This window comes from Paramisgurnus dabryanus, chromosome 5 (assembly GCF_030506205.2).
Source record: "Paramisgurnus dabryanus chromosome 5, PD_genome_1.1, whole genome shotgun sequence".
Taxonomy (NCBI): domain Eukaryota; kingdom Metazoa; phylum Chordata; class Actinopteri; order Cypriniformes; family Cobitidae; genus Paramisgurnus; species Paramisgurnus dabryanus.
Window position 1 is genome coordinate 37,814,445 of NC_133341.1, and position 21,321 is coordinate 37,835,765.

General features: G+C 35.5%; 1 protein-coding gene across 2 annotated transcripts; it reads right to left on the minus strand.

The window, feature by feature from the left end:
* Positions 1 to 9,811: 9,811 nt before the first annotated feature.
* On the minus strand, positions 9,812 to 19,562 carry lhx3 (LIM homeobox 3). Of its 2 annotated transcripts, XM_065284643.1 has the most exons (6): positions 19,395 to 19,562; positions 15,127 to 15,298; positions 14,844 to 15,046; positions 13,832 to 13,983; positions 11,062 to 11,233; positions 9,812 to 10,942 (listed from the first exon to the last, which is right to left on the minus strand). In XM_065284643.1, exons 1-6 carry the CDS (start codon positions 19,462 to 19,464, stop codon positions 10,515 to 10,517), a joined length of 1,197 nt encoding a protein of 398 aa, XP_065140715.1. In that variant the 5' UTR covers positions 19,465 to 19,562; the 3' UTR covers positions 9,812 to 10,514. The 2 variants fall into 2 exon arrangements, with proteins under 2 accessions (XP_065140715.1, XP_065140716.1); XM_065284644.1 differs by lacking the exon at positions 19,395 to 19,562 and having other exon boundaries at positions 15,127 to 15,475.
* Between the last annotated feature and the right edge of the window lie 1,759 nt (positions 19,563 to 21,321).

The following is a 21,321-nucleotide window of genomic DNA, read 5'->3' on the forward strand; positions in this document are numbered from 1 at the left end:
CATTTCTCACTAAAACACACATTTTACATGGCAATGCATTTGTTTTATAAATGCTTAACACAGGCAGGCAAAAGATGAGCACAAATACAAAACAGTTATCTTCAAGCAAACACAACTACTCAAAATTTTACACACTTTTTTCCAATGGTACTTTTTACCAATTGTGTGGATTGTAAACAGTCAGAGAGGCAGATGAAGAGTATGAGGAAGAACAGGACACCAGAGACGATACAATTGACAAAATTTGTGGTTGGATTGCTTACTTTATAAAACAATATAAGTGTTGCTTACAGTTATATTGAACACTTACTATTACTTGCAGTACTTACAGTAAAGTATTTACTAAACTAAACTTGTGATTACAGTAATATAGATTTTTAACAGTATTTGGCAAATGTGTTGTTATATACAATAAACCTGTATTTTTCTGTAAACAGATGTCGTGGATGTTGCGTTAAATTTTTGAAGATAGTGTCTAAAGGATGTTCTGTAGTGTTTATATTATAGACTTATGTGTGTATGATTTAAAAGATTAGTTTGATTTTGAGTACAACTGAAATAGTTTTGAAAGAATTGTTCAATTTTGCTGGAAGAGTTCTGTGAATTTAGTTTGATAATTTGGATTTCTGTTTAAGGTTTTGAGAAAATGTGTCTTGGCATTTCAGAAAAACTGCAACATGATCAAAATCTCAAATAGATAAATAAATAGATAAATAAAAACATGAATTAATGAATAAATAAATAATTTATATAAATTATATAAATAAATGTGTTTTTAATTTAAAATATTCTACTATAGTGTTTTACTGATACCATCAATGATTTTTTTTGTCATATATAGAATTCAAAGGTTCCAGATTTTGGCGTTTTTATATTAAATGCTATAATAAAAGTTGTTCTGTGTCAGATTAATTTGATGGACACAATTTTTAAATAGTTTCTGAATGTTTATTTTATAATTATAGAGTATGTTTCTATCAGCCAAAATATTTTTGTTTTTGTTTGGTACAGCAGGTGTATGGTGCGTAAAGTATTAAATTAATTCATTAAGCGTGATTTTTAAAACAGTATGCCATTCTACATCTATATATTGTATAGGTTTACATTCAGATACATTATTATTTGATAAAGCAGACTTGTATACAGTAGATTCTGATATTGTCAATGAAAGAATGTGTTTTAGTTGAATAATGTGATTGAATTACAGTCAGCAGGTCAACTATCTTCTGTGTGTTTGTGGTTTTGTCATATGATATATATATATTTTTCAGACAGTCTGAGAGTTTCTTCAATGTTTTATGGTTCTGCGAGCATCTGCCCATTAAACCAAACATTTATGTGTCTCATTTTAATATACAGCTTTATTTCTATGGTTTCACAGCTCATTTCTTTAATACAGCACTACATGTAAATGCATATGCACACATGGTCCAATATGAATTTTATGTAAAACGTTCCCATAACTCTATAAAGGACATACGAGTCCTGCTGATTTCATTACATAAAGAGGTTGTGTATGTGTTGTGAAAGAAAGGGGAGGAGGCGTCTTATTAGCTCTGTGTCTTTGAAGGAGACGTCTAGATGAGCGCACACGGGACATTAAATAAACAAAATGGCTCTTACAAACATTAGAATAATCCAGATTAACATGCACTGCTTATGAGATTGAACCATCTACAAAATTATAATAACTTAGCCTACCAATCCACAGAGGTTAATGTTAACTTTTCATCTGATCTCCAATCAGCCTTAATAACGCCACACATACAGTGTCTGAAACCGCTCCCTATCTAGTGCACTATATTGTGTTTCAGACACTGTTGTTTCTATCTGAATGTTGTGTGCAGTGCTGGGATCAGTTTTTACTCTATTAGTAAATGAGATTTGAATTGCGTGGTTGTGTGGTTGTGTTGTTTGATGTGATTCAGTGAACATGAGACTCAAGTGTCTGAACCTTTGAACTGACACATCAAAACACACAGAGATTCAATATCATCTGCTTCCCTAAAGCTGTCCTGAATTACAAAGACACATTCATTGATTCATTCATTTCGTTGAATTTGAACGTTGAGCTGTTTGTGTCTTCAAGAGTAAAAGACGTTTAACTGCACACATCAATCAGCACATTTATTTCTCTTCTTTCATCCTCTTATTGGTTCATTGTCATCATGGTTAAAATAATAAAAAAGTGATATAATCATATATCTTTAAATAATATTTCTGTGTAAAGTTAAATCATATCATGAACTGTTTATATTTTAAGGTCAATTCTTACATTTATTTTAAATAAAAATGTTTTAATAACTCTAATCTACACTTAATTATTTAACATATTCTCACTTTATATCATTTATACAAATACACAATTGTTCATATACAGCTGAAACATTTCTCCATTACTCAAGTGTTTAGTTTAATGCATGATTTCTCTCATTCAACAAGACATTTTGAGTTGAATCAATTTATTTTAGCTTATTTAAGTATATATCTGGATTTGAAGATTTACCCATCATGCATTGCACCATGTATAAATTAACTGCTACGAGTGTTTTTTTAATGTTTTTTGTCTTTATTTACACTACTGCAGTTGTTTTTTCTTATCACACACGCATACAGTTAGACACAATTCTATTAACGTGGAGACTCCCAATCCGTAATGTGGAAATCATGTTGCGTGTTATCGATCGGTCAAGAGCTGTGGAGTGTGTGTGTGTGTGTTCAGTGTGTTTGGATGTTTATGTGTGTGTGTGTGTGTGTGTGTGTGTGTGTAAGCCACTTCAGTCTATTGAATTGAGATTGTATTGCCATCTAAAGGTCAAAGATCGGCTGGTGTCTGTTTGATCAATATCACAGCTCACAACCAACCTGTATGTGTTCATCCACCATAAACGCACAAACACACACACATACACTGATGATATCAAACACTCAACAAGATTTAAATGCATATAATATCTGACAGAAAACATTTAAGCTCTTCTTTGGCACAGATTAGATGAACTCTCTGGATGGTGATTGGTCAACAGATCTAATTAATCTACAGTTATGATGTGAATGACATGTTTGCTATCATCTACAAACATCAAGAAGTTTTAATCTAAGCCATGACAAACTCTTACAGAATAAGAATTCCACTTGTATTATTTTTTACTTGTTTTATTTTAATGCAGTTATATTCTCTGTGAAAGCATTTCTCACTCAGGGTGAGTTTTGTGCTGTTCTTCTGGTCGTCCTTCATGTACCCTTGTGTTCCTGCTCATTTCCATATGGAATGCAAACAAATTCTCCTCTGTAGCCCCGCCCCCTCTCTTTCTCTCTCTCTCCCTCACTCACTCACTCGCTCGCTCCGCACACACTTCTATGGATCATCAACACTCGTTCTTCTCTTCCTGTAAGATAGAGGAGAAGATTTTCCCGCCTGCTGAGTGGAACACAACGGGATGAGGTTTCAATGAACAGCGAGGTCAGAGACGAGCAATCTATTCCATCCACTCACTTATTAGGGATATGAATAATTTGGATCAGAACTGAACTCTGAACCCTGAACTGTTACCCTTGAGAAATTTATCTCTATCTGTCACGGCCTCAGTCTTCTGTCCGTGCGTTTCATACTTCCATTAGGACAATGAGATGGATTCAACCACTCTGCATATGCATCTTAGTCCATACAGTACAGTGAGACAACCTCTCTCTCTCTCTCTCTCTCTCTCTCTCTCTCTCTCTCTCTCTCTCTTGAACATTTTATGGCCTTTGGTTCAAGAGACAGATGAGAGAAAAACACAGAGCACAGAAAGAAAACCAATGATGAATCTGCATAATAGTAGTAGCAGGATAAAAAAAACACAATGTCGTCTCTGTCTGTAGCCGTCTGTCCAGAAAAAAAATGATAAAATCATAGAGAGTGTGATGAGATTGCTGTTCTATTATTAATCTTTAATAAATACATCTTGACCTGAGGATTAGTGTGTGCCCCCCATGATTTCCTAGATAAGACCATCTTACTGACATGAATTATGAAAAAACAATGATATTATAAACAAATATTCTGACCTAGATTGATTCAGAATCTGTGTCCTGCACTGGAGAGGATTTAAACCACAGCGAGAGTTTGAGATAAATGACTACAGTATTAAACAAGTAAACATGCAAAAATAAAACTCAAGTTTATTAAATGTTTTGTATCTTACTACAACTCAAGGGCCAGATTTAAGCCAAAAAACATTCATAGACATTAAATTCATACATGTCTCAATCAATCAGAATAAAGCATTCAACAGACCCGCATAAATAAATAAATAAATGTCTTGCTTTATATATATATATATTTAACATTATAAACACACATATTAGAGGCAGTAATCATGCTTTGTATACTGTTTAACTTTAATCCTTGAAGAGTGTTATAGGCCTATGTGACAGCGGCTGTGCAGTATAAACTAATAGAAGCTCTATGAGTTGAGATTTATCATCAATAATTGATCAATAATAAATGAATAATTATTAGACTAAACTCTTGGGACACATCTTCTCGTCCAATCAGATCACAGGACAAGCATTAATGGATACATCATTAATTCTTATGTATTACAAAAACATTAACATTTGCATTAGCTGTACTTTTTAGGTGCTGACAACATCATGGTATCATAAATGTAGTATCTATACAGTATTAAACTTCATATGTACAAAAACAAAAACTGGAAGATGAGAAGAGTTGTTATTTATCTGAATCACCAGAAAGCTAAAGGTATCTGGAGGTGTTCTGGTGTTATTATCACTCTTCTCATCTAGCATGATAATGATGACCTGCTGTCTGTTAGTGTGTAATGAAAACTCTCAACCAGCATCTGATTGATTTCTTGTCAACTCCAGCACAACACAAGCAGGAATTAAACTGACACCAGCCGAATATTAAAACAAAGCACACAACAACAGCACAAAGTCATCTAAGCAAATGAACGTTTGCTTGTTTTAAGTCCACGCCTGCATATAAAACATTAAAGCTGCTTGTATTCTTGTATGCATCGCTTGTACAGTATTCTTGATTATTAAAAATGTCTAAATGACGTCACTATAAACAGCAGCAGAAGTAGTAGTAACACTGATGTTTGACATACGGTAGCAAGCCATTATTGCACATTCTCCTCTTGATACTTCACAAATACTTCATCTTCTAGAATTACAACGTCTAAATCTCTTCAAGTATTTTATTTATCGCCTTTATCACATTGTTCATATTGAACAGATGCATTTAACCAGAGCGTGCCAGTCCTGACAGCGCTCCGTGAACTCTCGGCACCTTGGAGTCCAGCTCACGAGAGACGCACGTGGGTGGAAGCGATCGGACCGCCGCCTCATAACACACACTGTGATTTATCATCACATCAAAACAGCAAAATCAATCAGCACCAGCCGCACACGTACACTTCAAAACACTACAGCTGTGTTGTGCTAAAAAATGACCCCTCCACATACAGACGCGCAACTAAAGATTGATATTCTAATGGCATGTGTGTGTTTGTGTGTGGGCTGTGACAATGTGGGTATTTCACACAGACACACACACACTGAGTCATTTGGCACTGTTGAGCAATGGGTTCTTCACGACATGCAGTAATTGAAAAGTGTGCCGTCTGTGAGGACCATCTGTGTACTGTGAGGGTCTGTGGCGGGCAGACGGCGGCCCCTGGGAGCTTTTAACACCTCATAGACCTAAAGGGACCCCGGGGAACCACAGAAGAGTCTAATGAGATAGCTGGTGATTATTACACCTCTGGAAAATAAATGAGCACCATTATCAGTGTTCATGAAGGTGTTTTTTGTATACTGCATGCTTCAGATGGGTTCAGAGAGAGAGAAACAGCGGTGCAGTACAGTAGTAGATCCCAATCTCTTTAAAACTCTCTGAACTTCCTAATATCTGTTTGTCCAGATGAACACCTGACTCATATAGAGAGATGTCAGCAGAAGCACGTGTAGTCATGATCTTCTGCTGCAGGACTCAACAGAGAGGATATTACTCATTAACACAGTTAATTGATTGTTTACCCATGAAAGCTGTTGAGTAATCTGGTGCGTCCCCGGGGTCCGGCAGACATCGGCCCGTCCGCTGCTTACTCACTTAGGCCTGAATGCAGCGGGTGACGTGTTGTACCCCGGGGAAGTGTTACTGACACCGCTGATTTACTCCAACCATCTGACGCCAAAACCAACCACATATACAGCTTTCCTCAGCTGACTGGACTCTTTCAGACTCGTAACACCGCTTGACTTGATATGCAGTAAACCTTTGGTCATATCAGAATCTTATCAACAGATGATGCTATATGTATAACACCGTATGTTTACACATTATTCAAGGACGTTTGTATTAAAGAAGCTCATGCAGAACATTGCCCAAATTTAGCACTTTTAGCAGAGATTTACACTAAACTCCACTTTCAGAAAAAAATCCAGATAATTTACTCATCCCCATGTTATCCAAGACGTTGTTTATGTTTTTCTTTGTTCAGTTAAGAAGAATTTTTTTTTTTTTGAGGAAAACATTTCAGGATTTTTCTCCATACAGTGGCCTTTAGTGGACCTCAACAATTTACAGTTTCAATGCAGCTTCAAAGGGCTCTAAACGATCCCAACCGAGACATAACGGGTTCTGTCTAGCCAACCATCATCATTTAAACAATAAAAATAAAAAGTAATTTTAAACCACAATTTCTCATTGTGCACTAAATCCTGGAATGTTTTCCTCAAAAAACTTAATTTTTTTCTCAACTGAACAAAGAAAGACATAAACATCTTGGATAACATGATGGTAAGTAAATTATCAGGATTTTTTATGAAAGTGGGGTAATCCTTTAATAGTTTTTGGCATTTAGGAGAATAAAGCAAATAGTAAGGACTCAAATTGAGCATTTTTTTCCCATTAAATGAAAGAATAAAATATTAACTAACTGAAGTCTTTTGGCTATTAAAAACAGAGGACATGAGCCCTTCATCAACAGTTTCAGTCAATCATCATGTTTCAATAATAAATACATCAACATAAGAAGAAAACTGCAGTCATTTTTTGTTTCTCATGTTAATGCTTTAGATAACAATATTTAAACCTGTATCTGTCTCATGTGCTATAAAAATATTAAGACTTAAATGTGTCTTTATTGACACAAAACCCGTAAATCCAATATTAAACTGACTCAGATACTGTATACGTCTTGCTTAACCGTAACTTCTTTTTAATAAGAAATACCCCTTTAATAGGACTTAATGAGATGCTCTGCAATGCCGATCTTAAGCATTTATACGCTGTACAAATGCAGCAATTAGTGTTGCAAGTCAGTTTAATTTACTATTTTAAGTTTTGACTTCTGAAAAGTTGACATAACTTATAAAATCAAGTTGAAATAGTTTAACTTAATTTTTTTTAATTAAAGTAACATACAAATATTTATTGATTTAGCAAAAATGCTGCATATATTTTACAGTGTAGGAATTTAAAATCTTCTTCTTACAAAATCCTCCCACACAATAAAATCACAACAGGAAATGAAGTTAAGTGTCTCTCATAGAAATAAATGAAAACCTCTCTGCTGTTGAAGTGAATTGAGTTCACAAGGCAAACACCTGCAGGTGTAATCTGTGTTTTGTTCAAGATCTATTCACACATCCATCACTAAAGCATCAGGATTTTGTGGTAAAACTCCTGTTTGTCTGATTAATCAAGCTGACAAATCCACTGAGCTACTGAAGAAAACTGACCAGAGATCAGATCCGCTCAGATTAGCTCTGCTTTTACATTTCATTCACTCTCACGCGCATCCAGTTACATGGATTACATCTGCAGATAAACCACGAGAGAAGTTCAAGTCAGTCATAATCATAGAAGACTGACCAACATCTCTCTGCTTTTATATCTGTGATGGTTTACTTTCATTCTCTGTTTTAAAAAATATTAAGATGAATGCGAAAAATTGTTATCTAAAAAGGCAAAAATCACAAAGCGTTTGTTCAAAAACTGTGCAGAAGATTTCACTGTTTGCTGCTTTTAAAACATTAATAATAGAAAAAAAATTATCTTTATATTTCTGTTTCTTTTGTTTACAAGCACAAAAAGGTTTTATTAGTAATGCACACAAATGTTGATTGAGGGAAATTATTCTGTGTTAATTCTGTGTATTTTTGTCTGGTAATGTATCGTATAAAAATTCTAGACGTACTACATAAAGAAAAAATAAACTTATTTGTTAATTGTTAGCTTATGCTATGTTTTGTTTATACATTGAGTTACAATTTCAGTGAAAGAAGTATATCAATAAAAAAATAAAATGTCCGCTTAACCGTGTTTTTTAATTACAAAAACATAATAAATAACAACCTTTACTTTGTACATTACAATGAAATTCAATAACCAAACAATAAGTCTCTTAAAAACTTACTCAGTTCTTTTGAAAAATCTGCCATATGATTCAGTTGCATCCACGCGTCAAAGCGCGCTATTTTGCTGGTGCGCATGCGCATATGCTATGATCCATGGTATTGCTTGTCAAATCGATTTATACTGAGAATATAAAGACAAAGTATAGCGAAATAATACCAACAATAGAAACGTATTTGCTTTAAGTTAAATTAATTAAATTATTTAAAGGCAGGTTTACAACATTTCATTTGAATTTGCAAACTTCAATTTGGCATGACGTCATGATCACATGGTGGAGCCCTGGATAAAAATAAACACATTCATTTATAAGCAAAAAAATATTGGACCTGCAATTCATATTTCCTCCATTACTTCATTAAAAAACATAATTTTATTACATCGTTGGCAAATGTTTGAGCTAAACATAGCACTGAACATACCATACAGTGATAACCCATCATCTCTAGTAGTAACTCTGCTAGTAACAGCTAGGTTAGGATAAAATAAGAGACATTGGCACGGTTTCACAGACAAGACTTAGCTAAGCCAGGACTAGGCCTATAGTTAAATTAAGATGTTAAGGCGTCTTTTCTAAACATGCCACAGAAAAGAGGTTACAGGTGTGTTTAAGCACTGGCATATGTTAAGATCTGTCAGTGCAAGTCATTTTCAGTTGAGACAGCTCAAATATGTGTTTTAATCTAAGACTAGCCTTCTTTAAGTCTTATCTGTGAAACCAGGGTATTGCCAATCAAACAAATGCAAAGCTAATGCAAACACTCTCAGTTTATTTTAGCACTGTATGTGCCATCTCACTGTAACACACACACACACACACACACACACACAAACACAAAATTATGAAGAAATGTACACATGGGACCTGATCCCAGACAGACTAATAGATTGGGGAACATTTCTGTCATGTTGGGTCATCCAGGTAAACATGGCACGCTTATCTCCAAATCGACATGTTGCTGTGCCGTCTGCATCGAATTTCTGTAGGCTACTAAAGAGGCGTTGAACTCTTGATACGGCTTTGGTCACAGGCCAGACCGGCAATTTGCCGACTCAGCCAGATCCGGGTCCATTATCTGTGCCCCGATATAAGATCAATGTGATTAATCTCGGAAAAAAAGAGAAATAAATATCCAAGACTGATCTCGCCGTCTCTGTGCCAAACGAGCCACTGGAGAAACCTGCTGGGATCAAATGGCTCCTCTGTCTTTAGAGAGCGCAGAACAATGAGTTGCTATAAAAAGATCGACATCTGCATGCTTTTAGCAAATGAAGGAATAAAAACACAAGCTGGACGTTATGAACATCAGTGCCACGAAGCAAAGGCCACAGTATAGGATTTCACTGACAAATTTATTAAAGACCTATATCACTTAAGCATCATCATAGAGAATAAATAAGACATAAAACATTTAAACAAACACATACAGGAGCCACACGGCACCTTTCGGTCAGATGTTTCCAGGACAGAATGAAATGCACAAGGTACATCTGAAAACACACAAATGCATAGAAGTACTAGAGAAACGACAACTACATCTTCTCTAAACCTGTTGTGACGCATACAAAGTCCTTACATATCTGTGTTTCCCAAGGTGGTCATATAAAAATAAATACAATACATTGATAAAATGATATATAACGCACTGTTTATAGACATTTGGCAACGATCAGACACTTTCACCGTTGATATCACATTAAACATCAATAACAGCAATGATAAGTGATGTTTGGTGGTACAGTCATCTGTCAAGCATCTTCTTTCTTGATATACTGTAACTGGACAGGGTTGAATTTGTCAAATTATAAGAGCGTAGGATAGCTGCTGCCATAAGGCGTACGCTTGTGAAGAGTTGTAAGCTCATCTTAATGTTTTGTCCTTGTAGAACCAAAACCAAGTCAAAAGATGAGACATTTCAACTAAACTCTCAAGGTCCATCAGTAACCGATTTCCATATGTCTACTCTGCTGTCCATCCCATGCCAATGATGCAAAACGATCACCGGACAGAATAAAAGAGGAAAAATCATCCTCCGTATAATCCTCGTTCATCTGCTCTCGTGCTCTTTCCAAACGTCCGCCTTCAAAACTGGCCATGGTCGACTTCATCCAACCAGGATGCCGGGCTGGCCGGGAAGTCTGGATACCCACCGCTGCTTCCCGTGGACAAATCTGAGCTTGGACCATTTCCGCTGCTCATCATCCGAACTCCCGGAGTCACGTTCTGTCCTCCGCTCTGTCCCACCATAGGTAGGCCTGATTCAGGGTAGACCAGGCTGGAGATGAGCGGCTGGTGTCTGGGATGAGCTTGCAGTGGACCCGGAGACTGAGGCAGGCTGTATGGACTGTTGGATTGAATGTCATGGTACTGATCCTGAGAGGGAAGCATACCGCTGTGTTCCAATGGAAACTGAGCGCGACCTCCACCTTGACGGCTCACAGCGGGAGAACTCTCACTTAGACTGCTGTAAAGACCGTTGGAGTGACTGAGCTCGGACATGGGCGGCTCATCTGCATACGGACAAACAAAGTTCTTAATATATGCTGTCTCTGAACAGATATCTTAAAACATTTGCTCTTCATTCATGATATAAGACAATTAGCAGTTGATATGTTATGGAGAAATGTACCTGTAAAGGACACTTCTGCATCACTGTCCATCCCATCCTCCTGAGTGCTGTCTTTATCAGATTTTGAACCTCCACGTGACCTCTTCATGTTCCTGAAATACTGACCCCATCTCTGGCGACCTGCATCTTTTTTTAAACGCTTCTCTTTTGCTCTTCTGTTTTGAAACCAGACCTGTGCAAAAACGTAATTCATTATTCTCTCAATATTACATATAAGTTGAAATTTCATTGTATAAAAGGTTCAGAAGCTTTATTGTAATTTAACCATCTATAGCTGATGCAATACAGAGTGAAACGAAACACAGTCTCTCCAGGACTATGAAGCTACACAGAACAACAGAAAGTCATATAGACAATATAGAGCTAATGGCGAAAAAACCCATCAAATACACAGAACTACTGCAATAAGTGCAACAAGACAGACAGTGCAAACAACAGCATACGCCACAGGACGGAGGATAAAGTGCCGGCCATAGTGCCATGTGACAAAAAGCATATATCATAACAAAAAATATCATTTTGAAAGTGAAATGTGTTAAAGTTCCCTGACAAAATATTATTACAGTGTATTGAAACTGTTTTTTTGACATGATCGGTATGTGTGCAGTAATGATATGGTGTCATCTTTTATCAGTCTCATCTTGTGTTTTATAACCAAACCATATATATATATTTAAGCAATAAGGTACAAGAGGCTGACGCTTCGCGTCGTGCCTAACAACGCCCTTCAGCCGTTACTTATTCACGATACAGCACTTGCCTCGAGTACCTTATTGCTTTTATAAAACGGTTACCACACAATATTAAAGCAAAAAACAATTTTAGTGCAATTTTCATGAAGTTAAATCAATAAAAACATTCCTTCCGCTAGAAAAAATAGTCCCTGAATGCAAACAACAACATGGAAGCTCAAATAAAAACAACAAACTGCTCTCAGACTTTGTCTCATTATATGTTTATGTGTTGCTAAGGGCGCAGTGATATTAAATAGAACTGTTGGGTGAAGCGGTCATAGCAGTGTTTTATCATGAATAAAGCACACCTATTGACCAATCAGAATCAAGGATTGGAACTAACCGTTTTATAAATATATATATATATATATATATATATATATATATAACATTTTTCTTAAATGTATACATGTATGTGTGTATTTATATATACATAATAATTACACACAATACACACACAAATATATTATGCAAAAACAACAAACTTTTATTTTGTATGTGATTAATCGCGAATAACAGCTCTAAATTTTACATAAAACAACACAAAAAAGTTGTGTTAATGAACTCAGAAGGATAGAATGTAAGTCCCTCTGAAAAATAATGATGTAAGTAGTTCAATAATATTTTATTTATGATATTTTTTTCTTATATTTTTATTGTTACAGTCCGTTTATACTTCACCGGAAGTCATCCGCTAAACGCAGCTCATAAAATCCGCCATGTTTGTTTTACCACGTGATTCATTGTAGTGATGGGCAGTCCGGCTCTTTCCATTGATTCGGCTCTTTCGGCTCAAGCTCCGGCTCTACATTTTAGTGATGGCAGTCCGGCTCTTTTCATAGATTCGGCTCTTCTGGCTCGGCTCCCTTAGAAGAGCCGGCTCCCCTGCCTGCGTCTGAAGATTCGGCTCTGCTCGTTCGCTACAAAGAATCAGCTCTTAGAGCCGGCGTTCGAGAACGACCCATCACTAATTCATTGACCAGCAAGAGTTTTGCGCAGATTGTTGGCGGCAGACTTGATGCAGTAAATGAGGACTTTTATCTGACTTTGGTCACTGATGTTGATCGGGTTGAGGTAAAGGTGAGCGAGTCTGGAATGAACCTGATGTGATGCGATTCCAACACACTCTCATAAATCATATAGGCCTTCATCAAAACGGTAAGATTAAAATGAATACAACATCTATCTACCGTGGACATCAAGGTTGTATTGGGGTTAAACACGTGGGATGTGATTGTTTTGATAATTGATGCCACGCCCCTGCTTGACATACATTTAATTTCATTCACTTGACCTCGTTTGATGGTTTTAAATTAATTGATCATTTATGCTCTTGAACAAACACATACTTGATTATATTTAACAAGTCAATTTATGCTTAATTCAGGCTTACATAGACTACATAACAAACTTTGATATAACATTCTGTTTTTTATTGTATCACATTATTTTATTTTCAATTTAGATTAGTTTTGTTTTTTAAATGATTGTGATGCATTTGCAATTTTATAATTCGCGTTTTTTTTCATTAATGCATTTGGCGTAAAATTCGATTAGCCTATCTGCAACATTAACATTTAACATTTAGTCATTTAGCAGACGCTTTTGTCCAAAGCGACTTACAAGTGAGGTAAACAATAGAAGCAATTATGGCAACATAAGAACAGCAATACATAAGTGCACTGGAAATAGTCTCATCAAGTCCAACACAATATACATAGCCAAGGGTATGTTAGTAATTTTTTTTTTTTTTTTTTTTTTTAGATAAAGAGGAAGGTAGATAGAGAAAGAGGTAAAGAGAAGGGTAACTAAATAAAGATAGTAAATCTGTAATTAGGAAGTTAGCTAATGGTGGAAGAGATGGGTTTTTAGCCGAGTCAATCTGCAAGAATTGTAAAAAACTGATATATCTTACAAATTAACATAGCTACTGACAACCTTGAGACACTGTAAAATATTTTTTCAGATAACCTTTTTTTCCCCAATTCCAAAATAAACCCGACTGAATATTTGTTTAGGTAAATAATAGGCTATACCTGCACCACGCGCATGTCGAGGCCGGTCTCTGACGACAGCTGCTCGCGCACGTGTCGCGCGGGTTTCGGTGAGTTATTATACGCGTTCTTCAGAGTTTCTAACTGTTTGGCGGTGATTGTCGTGCGGGGCCGTTTCGCCGTCGAATCAGCCTCTGTAATATAAGAAAAAAACAGTTGGATGATTAAAACCTTTTTAAAAATGTCAATATAAACATAACCACGAGCATCGTCATTTACGTTAAAATTCTGTATTATTGGAAGAACACTGTGATGTACTAAATTAAAAAAAACAAAGTATAATTTAATTTCTTTATTGAGGTGCAGTGTAATAATATCTTAAGAATAATCAAGGAAATAATTTAATCATTATTTAAAAAAATCCTATAGTCTAAGCTAATTTAAATAGGCTATCAAGCATTTGAATGAGAAAGGTCGGCGAAGTGAAGGCACTAAACTGAATACATGTATTAAACATTTAGATTGTAATTATCCAGTGTCGTGCAGTGTAATGTGTCAATGAAAGACACTCGATGACTTTTACGCTTCCCCTTTCCCAAATCATTCACTTCATCCCTTCATTTGTCCAGTATTAAAGAGACTGAATCTGCTGAAAACTGCTCTGAGTGCAGATTCATCTGTGTGGCCTCATACATCAGCATCTGTTCAGCTCTCACTATAATGCTTATGTATGGCGTTGGCATTTATCGATTTGGAGGCTGGCGAGTTCGCAATTACCTGAGCTAGGTCAAATGTTTATGGACGAGCCCACGACCAGCAAGATTAAGTTCAGAGTTAAAAGCAGCCAATCAATGCGAGGTCATTGAATAAAAGAAGTAAAACCATTAAGACTTTGACAGAACTGTGCTTGCGCAAACGTTTCATCTAACTTCTGATTTTCCAGAAGCAAACGCGATGTCAACACGAGTTAAAAGTCTACCCACAAATATGATGAATATTACTCTTTTAAAGTGACAATGTGATAAAGTCAGATTGTGACGTGAATGTAGCCTACCTCTTTGTTTTGCAGTCTCGTAATCGGCCTTACACACGAGTCGACTGTCCTCCATCAGGTAATACTCATCACCTGTGGCCAGCTGTCTCTTACACACGATACACGCGAAACAGTGCAGGTGATAAACAAAGTCCTGCGCTCTCCGGACCACCTGGGTGGGTGGGATACCCTGTTGACACGCGGCACACTTTGTCCCAAATCTCCTTCAAACAGAAATACAAATCAGTTGTTGGTGTAATGCAGTCAGTAGTGTGAAGAGTGTAAAACACAGACATAAACTCACTTGAAGAAGTCATCTTTGCAGTAGACACTGTCTCCTCGACTGAAGCATTTATCTGACAGCTGTGACTGACAGTCGCTGCACTTCAAACATTTACTGTGCCACTGTCGATCCAGAACCTTCAGGATGAACCGATCCACTATGTGCTGGTTACAACCCGCGCATACAGGAATATCTACAGGTGCATAAACCAAAAGCATTTTTATTAAAAAACTGTTACGTTGCTCTGGGTAAAAGAAATGTAAAATGTCAAAATAAAATGCATGTAAAGTCTGCATATTTTTATATTTGTAACTCAATTTGACGGAACATCTGAAGGATGAGAAATGTTTCAAAATGCTTCGGTTTTAAAAAACATTTAGGTGTGAAATAAAAGTGTTTGATCGTTATTAACGTGTCTATCTTTTTTCTACGTTCAATAAAATCATATAAAATAAACGCGCAAATTGCATCTTGATTTTTGCTTTACACCTGCTCACTGTGTTGTAATACTTATATTGTATTTAAGCGTATTTAGGACTAGACACATTTAGGATTAATCCTGAAGGTTCACCTAAATCAAAGCTTAAAACGAACGATCAATTATATAAGTAAATTATGCCATAAATTACAATGTATTTCTGATGATAAACGACACTAAAAATCTTAATTAGAGAAAAGAGAATAATTTTGAGTAAGACATTATTGTAGATGTAGTTAAATATTTGATGTTAATTAATTGTTATGTGGTATTGGCAGAATACCAATGCGAATCACAAAAATAAAAAACATAAATAGATTAATAAATACATTTCCGTTGTTGTAGGCTATTCTTTTAAAAATAATAAAGATTTCTTATTTGCTCAGTTTTTTGGCTTATACATATCTGACTTTTATAAAATCCACAAATACGTTTTTATTTTAGTTAATATCTGGTCAAGAAGCCAGCAGGTATACCTGTCATCACTTTAGAGTATTACATCAATATTTACAGACACCTCTTTCCAATAAACTACATATTTTAGATTCATTAAATAAATAAGGCCACGTTGACTTTTCAGACAATAATTACATAATGATTGATGGACAAGTGACTGTATCAATTATTCAATTAACCAGCATCTGTAAAAAAATGTAATTATAGAAATCTGGAAAACTCAAATAAATCTCCCACTCACAGTTCGTTTCAATTGTTGCTTTTTAAGTTCTCATTAGAGCCATTCATCAGCTTAACAACTTGTTTCTGGGATATTTGAAAAAGTCACAATGTTTTTCGTTTTATTAAAATACAGAACGTATTTAAATAGCAAAATTGAGTTTAAATATTGTGCTTTAGAATTAATCTGCATCAGTTACTAAAATAAAAGTTGCTGTTAACTTGTTATTCTGACACAGTGATCACAATCAGTCTGAAAACACAAGTTTACAGCGATATAAACATTGACAACCACAGATGAGATATTAAAGAAACGCCTTTACAATCGAATAAATCAAATCTATCGGTTTTCTCATTCTATTAAGCTAAGGATAGTTATATACAACTATAACAAATACGGATGCTTTCGTCTAATTTAAAACGTAAAACAGCAGCACACATTGCATTAAATAAATCTATATTAAACACAAAACTGCACATAATAATAAGCAAAAGTTGTTTTCATTAAAGCCTAAGGTATCGTGTACCTTTGCGTAACTCCTCTCTTTGCGTAAGTAGAGTCAACAGCATCTCTGTGTGATGGGATGGCGGCGACTTATTCTGCTCCATTTTCATTATTACATGAATGAATTATAAAACTGACTGAATGACTTATTCAAAGTTAAAAGCAGCACACACCTTGGGAAAGGAGACTGCGTCTCACAGACAGACGCGACGCATCGCGCGTTGAGTTTCTGATCAGTGTGGCTTTTGACGCGCAACGAAACGCCGCCCAGTTTCTCTGGTGACTGATACAACAGATGATCGTCACCTGGACCCGAGTAGGACCACAGGATCACACATCTTCTGTCATTCACGACCACAAAAATGTACTAAACCACTAAATTTTGCGCTTTAGAGTTAGAAATATAAGTTTAACACTCAAAAGGCACATTTGTTATTTCCAATGTTTAAAGTTAGCCTACACGTTCTCAGTTCTCTCCGATGCCTTCAGCTGTTCACATGATGCTTTCTATAGAACAACATGTGCTGAAATACTAGACTCATGCACGAAAACATCCATCCTTATATATGGGATAAAATGTCTAAATTATATTCCAGCATTTGTGAATGCCGCTCATAACAAATGCCAAAATACAGAGACATTGGCAAGCAAGTAGCTTAGGCTACATGCAAAAAAAATGCTTAAGGTTTCTTTACACAGGCCTAGGTTAATAAAACGCATTTATAAATTATATATGTGCTGTAAAACTGTACCTGAATGTAACAAAATAACAAAACGTTATGAATTATCAGTCTTGAAATTATTTTCCATAAGTAATGTGCAATTAACACGCGCATCGCATAAAAAAAAACAAATATTCACCATACGTAACTCGAGTCAAATGTTTAACGGGATTAAACCTCATGTTTTCTGGGTCTGTGATTTTATTTCCTTAATAATTCTCGTTTAAAAGAAAAAATGTTTGTCCACTTACAATTCATATTAGGCTATTCCATAAATATTATATATTTTGTACGAACACTGTCAATTCCTGAAATGTTTAGTCTTTGGCACGATCTCACATTTAACAAATATTTAAAAATTCTAGTCGATTTGCTTCGTTAAGGCAGAAACTGAATTCATGTTTGTAAAACCACACATAAAACTGTACAGGAACTTTCGACAGATTATTTAATATCTTTGGCCAACAGTTTGCTTTAGTAAAGAAAATATATGTGAATAAAATGCTGATGGAGGGGATGAAGAAGCAGATGAATTTTATTGACACTGATCGGCTGCGCCTTGGGAAATCAGCGTTAGTGGCACCGCCGCGTGTCACATGATAAACTCAAAATCAATGACACATTTGCACAGATTTTACGCCTTTATAAAGTGAATTTTGGCGGATGATGCAGCAATGTTTTTCCTTACTTGCAACTTTTTAATTTTTATGTCATATTGCATATTGATCTGTTTACATTTGTGTCTGAAAGGAAAGTTCACATTTTGACCACGTTACATTCTACAGCAGTTTGAAATCTGAAGTCTGTATTCTTAAGTATAAATGTTAATGAATATTTACATGATTAATGGCTTATGTAAATAAACTGTAAAAACACACAAATAAATAAAATAATAAATGTAAATCTACTGCTCTGTAATTATTTTGCCGTTTTAGGATTATCAGTATTAAGTAATAAAATAGCTTAATGTGTGTAACAGGAATACATTAAAATACATTAATAATAATAATAATAATAATAATGATAATAATAATAAATTCTGTTTTTCAGGAGGAATTAAAAATGTATCAAACCTACTTTAGAAGTTTCGTCCTAACAGTCCGTCTTAATGTAGATAATTTGTTCATAACCAACAGAAATAAGTACTTTTCATTTATTCTTAAATTCTTTATAAGAGTTCTGCTGTGGTCCAGTGCTGCACCTGTCGAGAGGAACCTGATATCTGTGGATTTCTGTACGGCGTGTGGATGAAGCTTTGGTCCATGACAGCACGCGCTTAACATCTGTTCCACGCGCTAACAATGTTGCTCATTACATATTCATAACGTTTCTGAAACGCAAATGTTAAGAGCAAGAAAAGTCGTCTGGTTTCGTCTAAAACCGAGAAGCTTCAAACCTTACAACATGAAGTCACCGCACACTTCGCCAAATAAAATATTTTAATGTCTCTTTTACAAATGATTATTTTTATTTACCTATTTATATTTGTTAACTCAAAAATGTTTACTTGATTGGTTCTTCAGTATTAGTTATTCTGTAAATACATATTTTCAGTTCTATGTGAAACTTGTGATATTTCTCATCATGTTTCCTTCTCATGATAATTTTTATTTTATAAGAATGTTTAAAAAAATTACTAGCTTTCTTACGTTGATTAAATGAAAGCTAAAAACACAATACGAATTTAAAATGTACACATGTAATATTTCGCGCATATTAACGAAGGTCACCGCACGCCAAACGCTTTAACTGTTAATTTGTTAAGTAGTTAACTGTTCAATGGCGCTTTTGTGTTTAACCAGACATGACACGTCACGGCTCATTGACGAGAGTCTGTCAATGTTTCACATCATTTCCATGTTAAACAGCTCATTTCAAAACACAGAAATATCTGCAGAGCATCTCTTACCTTGACTCGAGCTGTATCTAGAGAAACTTCCAGCGTTTTGACAGCTTGATCCTGGATGTTCCAGCAACATTGTGACTCAAATGAAAATAAACTTACAACAGGTGAAAATTATTTCATGGTAATGGAGAGAGAAAAAAAGAGAAAAGCGAGTGTGTGACCGTTTAAAACAAATGCGATGAACGCAGAATAATTCACAGAAATGTTCGTTTGTTCTTCTGTCTGCAACTTTTCAGCAGTGTTTGCTTTGAATTCTCGTGTTGATCTGAAGCTTTGAGGGAGGAGGATCCTCATGACCTGCACGTTTAGCATCACAAAAGCGCAGGAGCGGAGCGCGTAACGACCGTGTGCGTGTGTGATTGTGTCTCTGTCCACGGTGCTGAAGAAGGCGTGACCCCCCCCCCCAAAAAAAAAACCGTTCCTCCCGTTTGTCTCAAATGATACTTGAACATATGACATCCAAACAAGTGCTTCTATTGTTTCTTTGGTCCTAAACTGGCCCAATAAAGTGACAATAAAATCACATTTGCGTTTATTAAGACAAGAGTCAACTGAGTACATTCAGACTTAATTTAATCTTAATATCAATTAGATTGATTTGACTTGAAGGTTTTTTTTATAAATATCAGGGCAAGTTGACTTACTGTTTTTGCGTTGTCATATTAATGCATTACACAGTTTCTGTTGGGCAAAACAGTGCTTTTAAAGTTTCAGGGGTGACCTGTGAATTTTTTTCATATTTTCAGTTTTTGTTTAAAAACATTTAAATTGGGTTGAAAAGATGTGTAAATTATTTAAATTAAATTAAATGTAAAAAATCTGCAGATACATTTTGAATTACACAAATTATTATTTTTCTTTCTATCTACATGGTCCAGAGACAAGACAACAAAGACAAAACAATGTTGTAAAATAGTTGTAAAAAAGTCTTTGTTTACCTAAAGGAAGTTCCGTAAAACATTGATGATGACATCTGATGTTATATAACATAATAATATATTTTTATAACCTATATAACATATATACACACACACACACACACACACACACACACACACACACACACACACACACACACACACACACACACACACACACACACACACACACACACACACACACACCAAACAGCCATTCCATTTACATAGCCAGAAACTCTTAGGAAGCACCTTACCAATGGACTCTGTGAAAACTCGTGTGTCTCGAGCTCTTGTGTGTGCACCGTCATTTTCATTCAGTTGATTTCAGCAAATTGCTAAAGTGTTAATGCACCTGTGCCCCACTTACAGAGCCATTTCAATCAGGACCTCAGTGGCGTTTGCTCTCGTGTGAGGTCTTCAAACCTCATAGCAGATCTACAGGACAGATCAGCACTGAACATACTGAGACACACTTGAGACTCTTTCTTTGTGTTGTACAGAGACCACGACAGATCAAAACTATATATTACTGTTTGTGCATTTAAGAGCTGTGAACATCAATGACCTGCACTTGCACGCCTGTGAGAAGAGAGCGTCGGTCAGTGAAACAGAAAGCAGATGAAAGTGAATGCATCATATTCAGAATAAATGAATGTCATATTATTAGGTCTGTGTCGTTTGTGTTCAGATGAGGTTGAGAACGTAACACCTATTTTCTTACTGAGTTAAACATTGGGCTGAGAAAACATTTACAACATCATTAACTAAATACAACAGTTTTCTTGAAACTGAAGACAGTGGCAGTTTCCACCACACACACATATTCATCTGTAACCATGTGTTGTCTTAATGTTTAATTCTTCTATTATATATATATATATATATATATATATATATATATATGCTACATCCACAAATGTTTTGAAACACATCATCATATAATGTTGAAAATATGACCCCTGTTGAAACTGCCGTCAGGGTTGATAATAAAACAACGTTAAACATCTCAC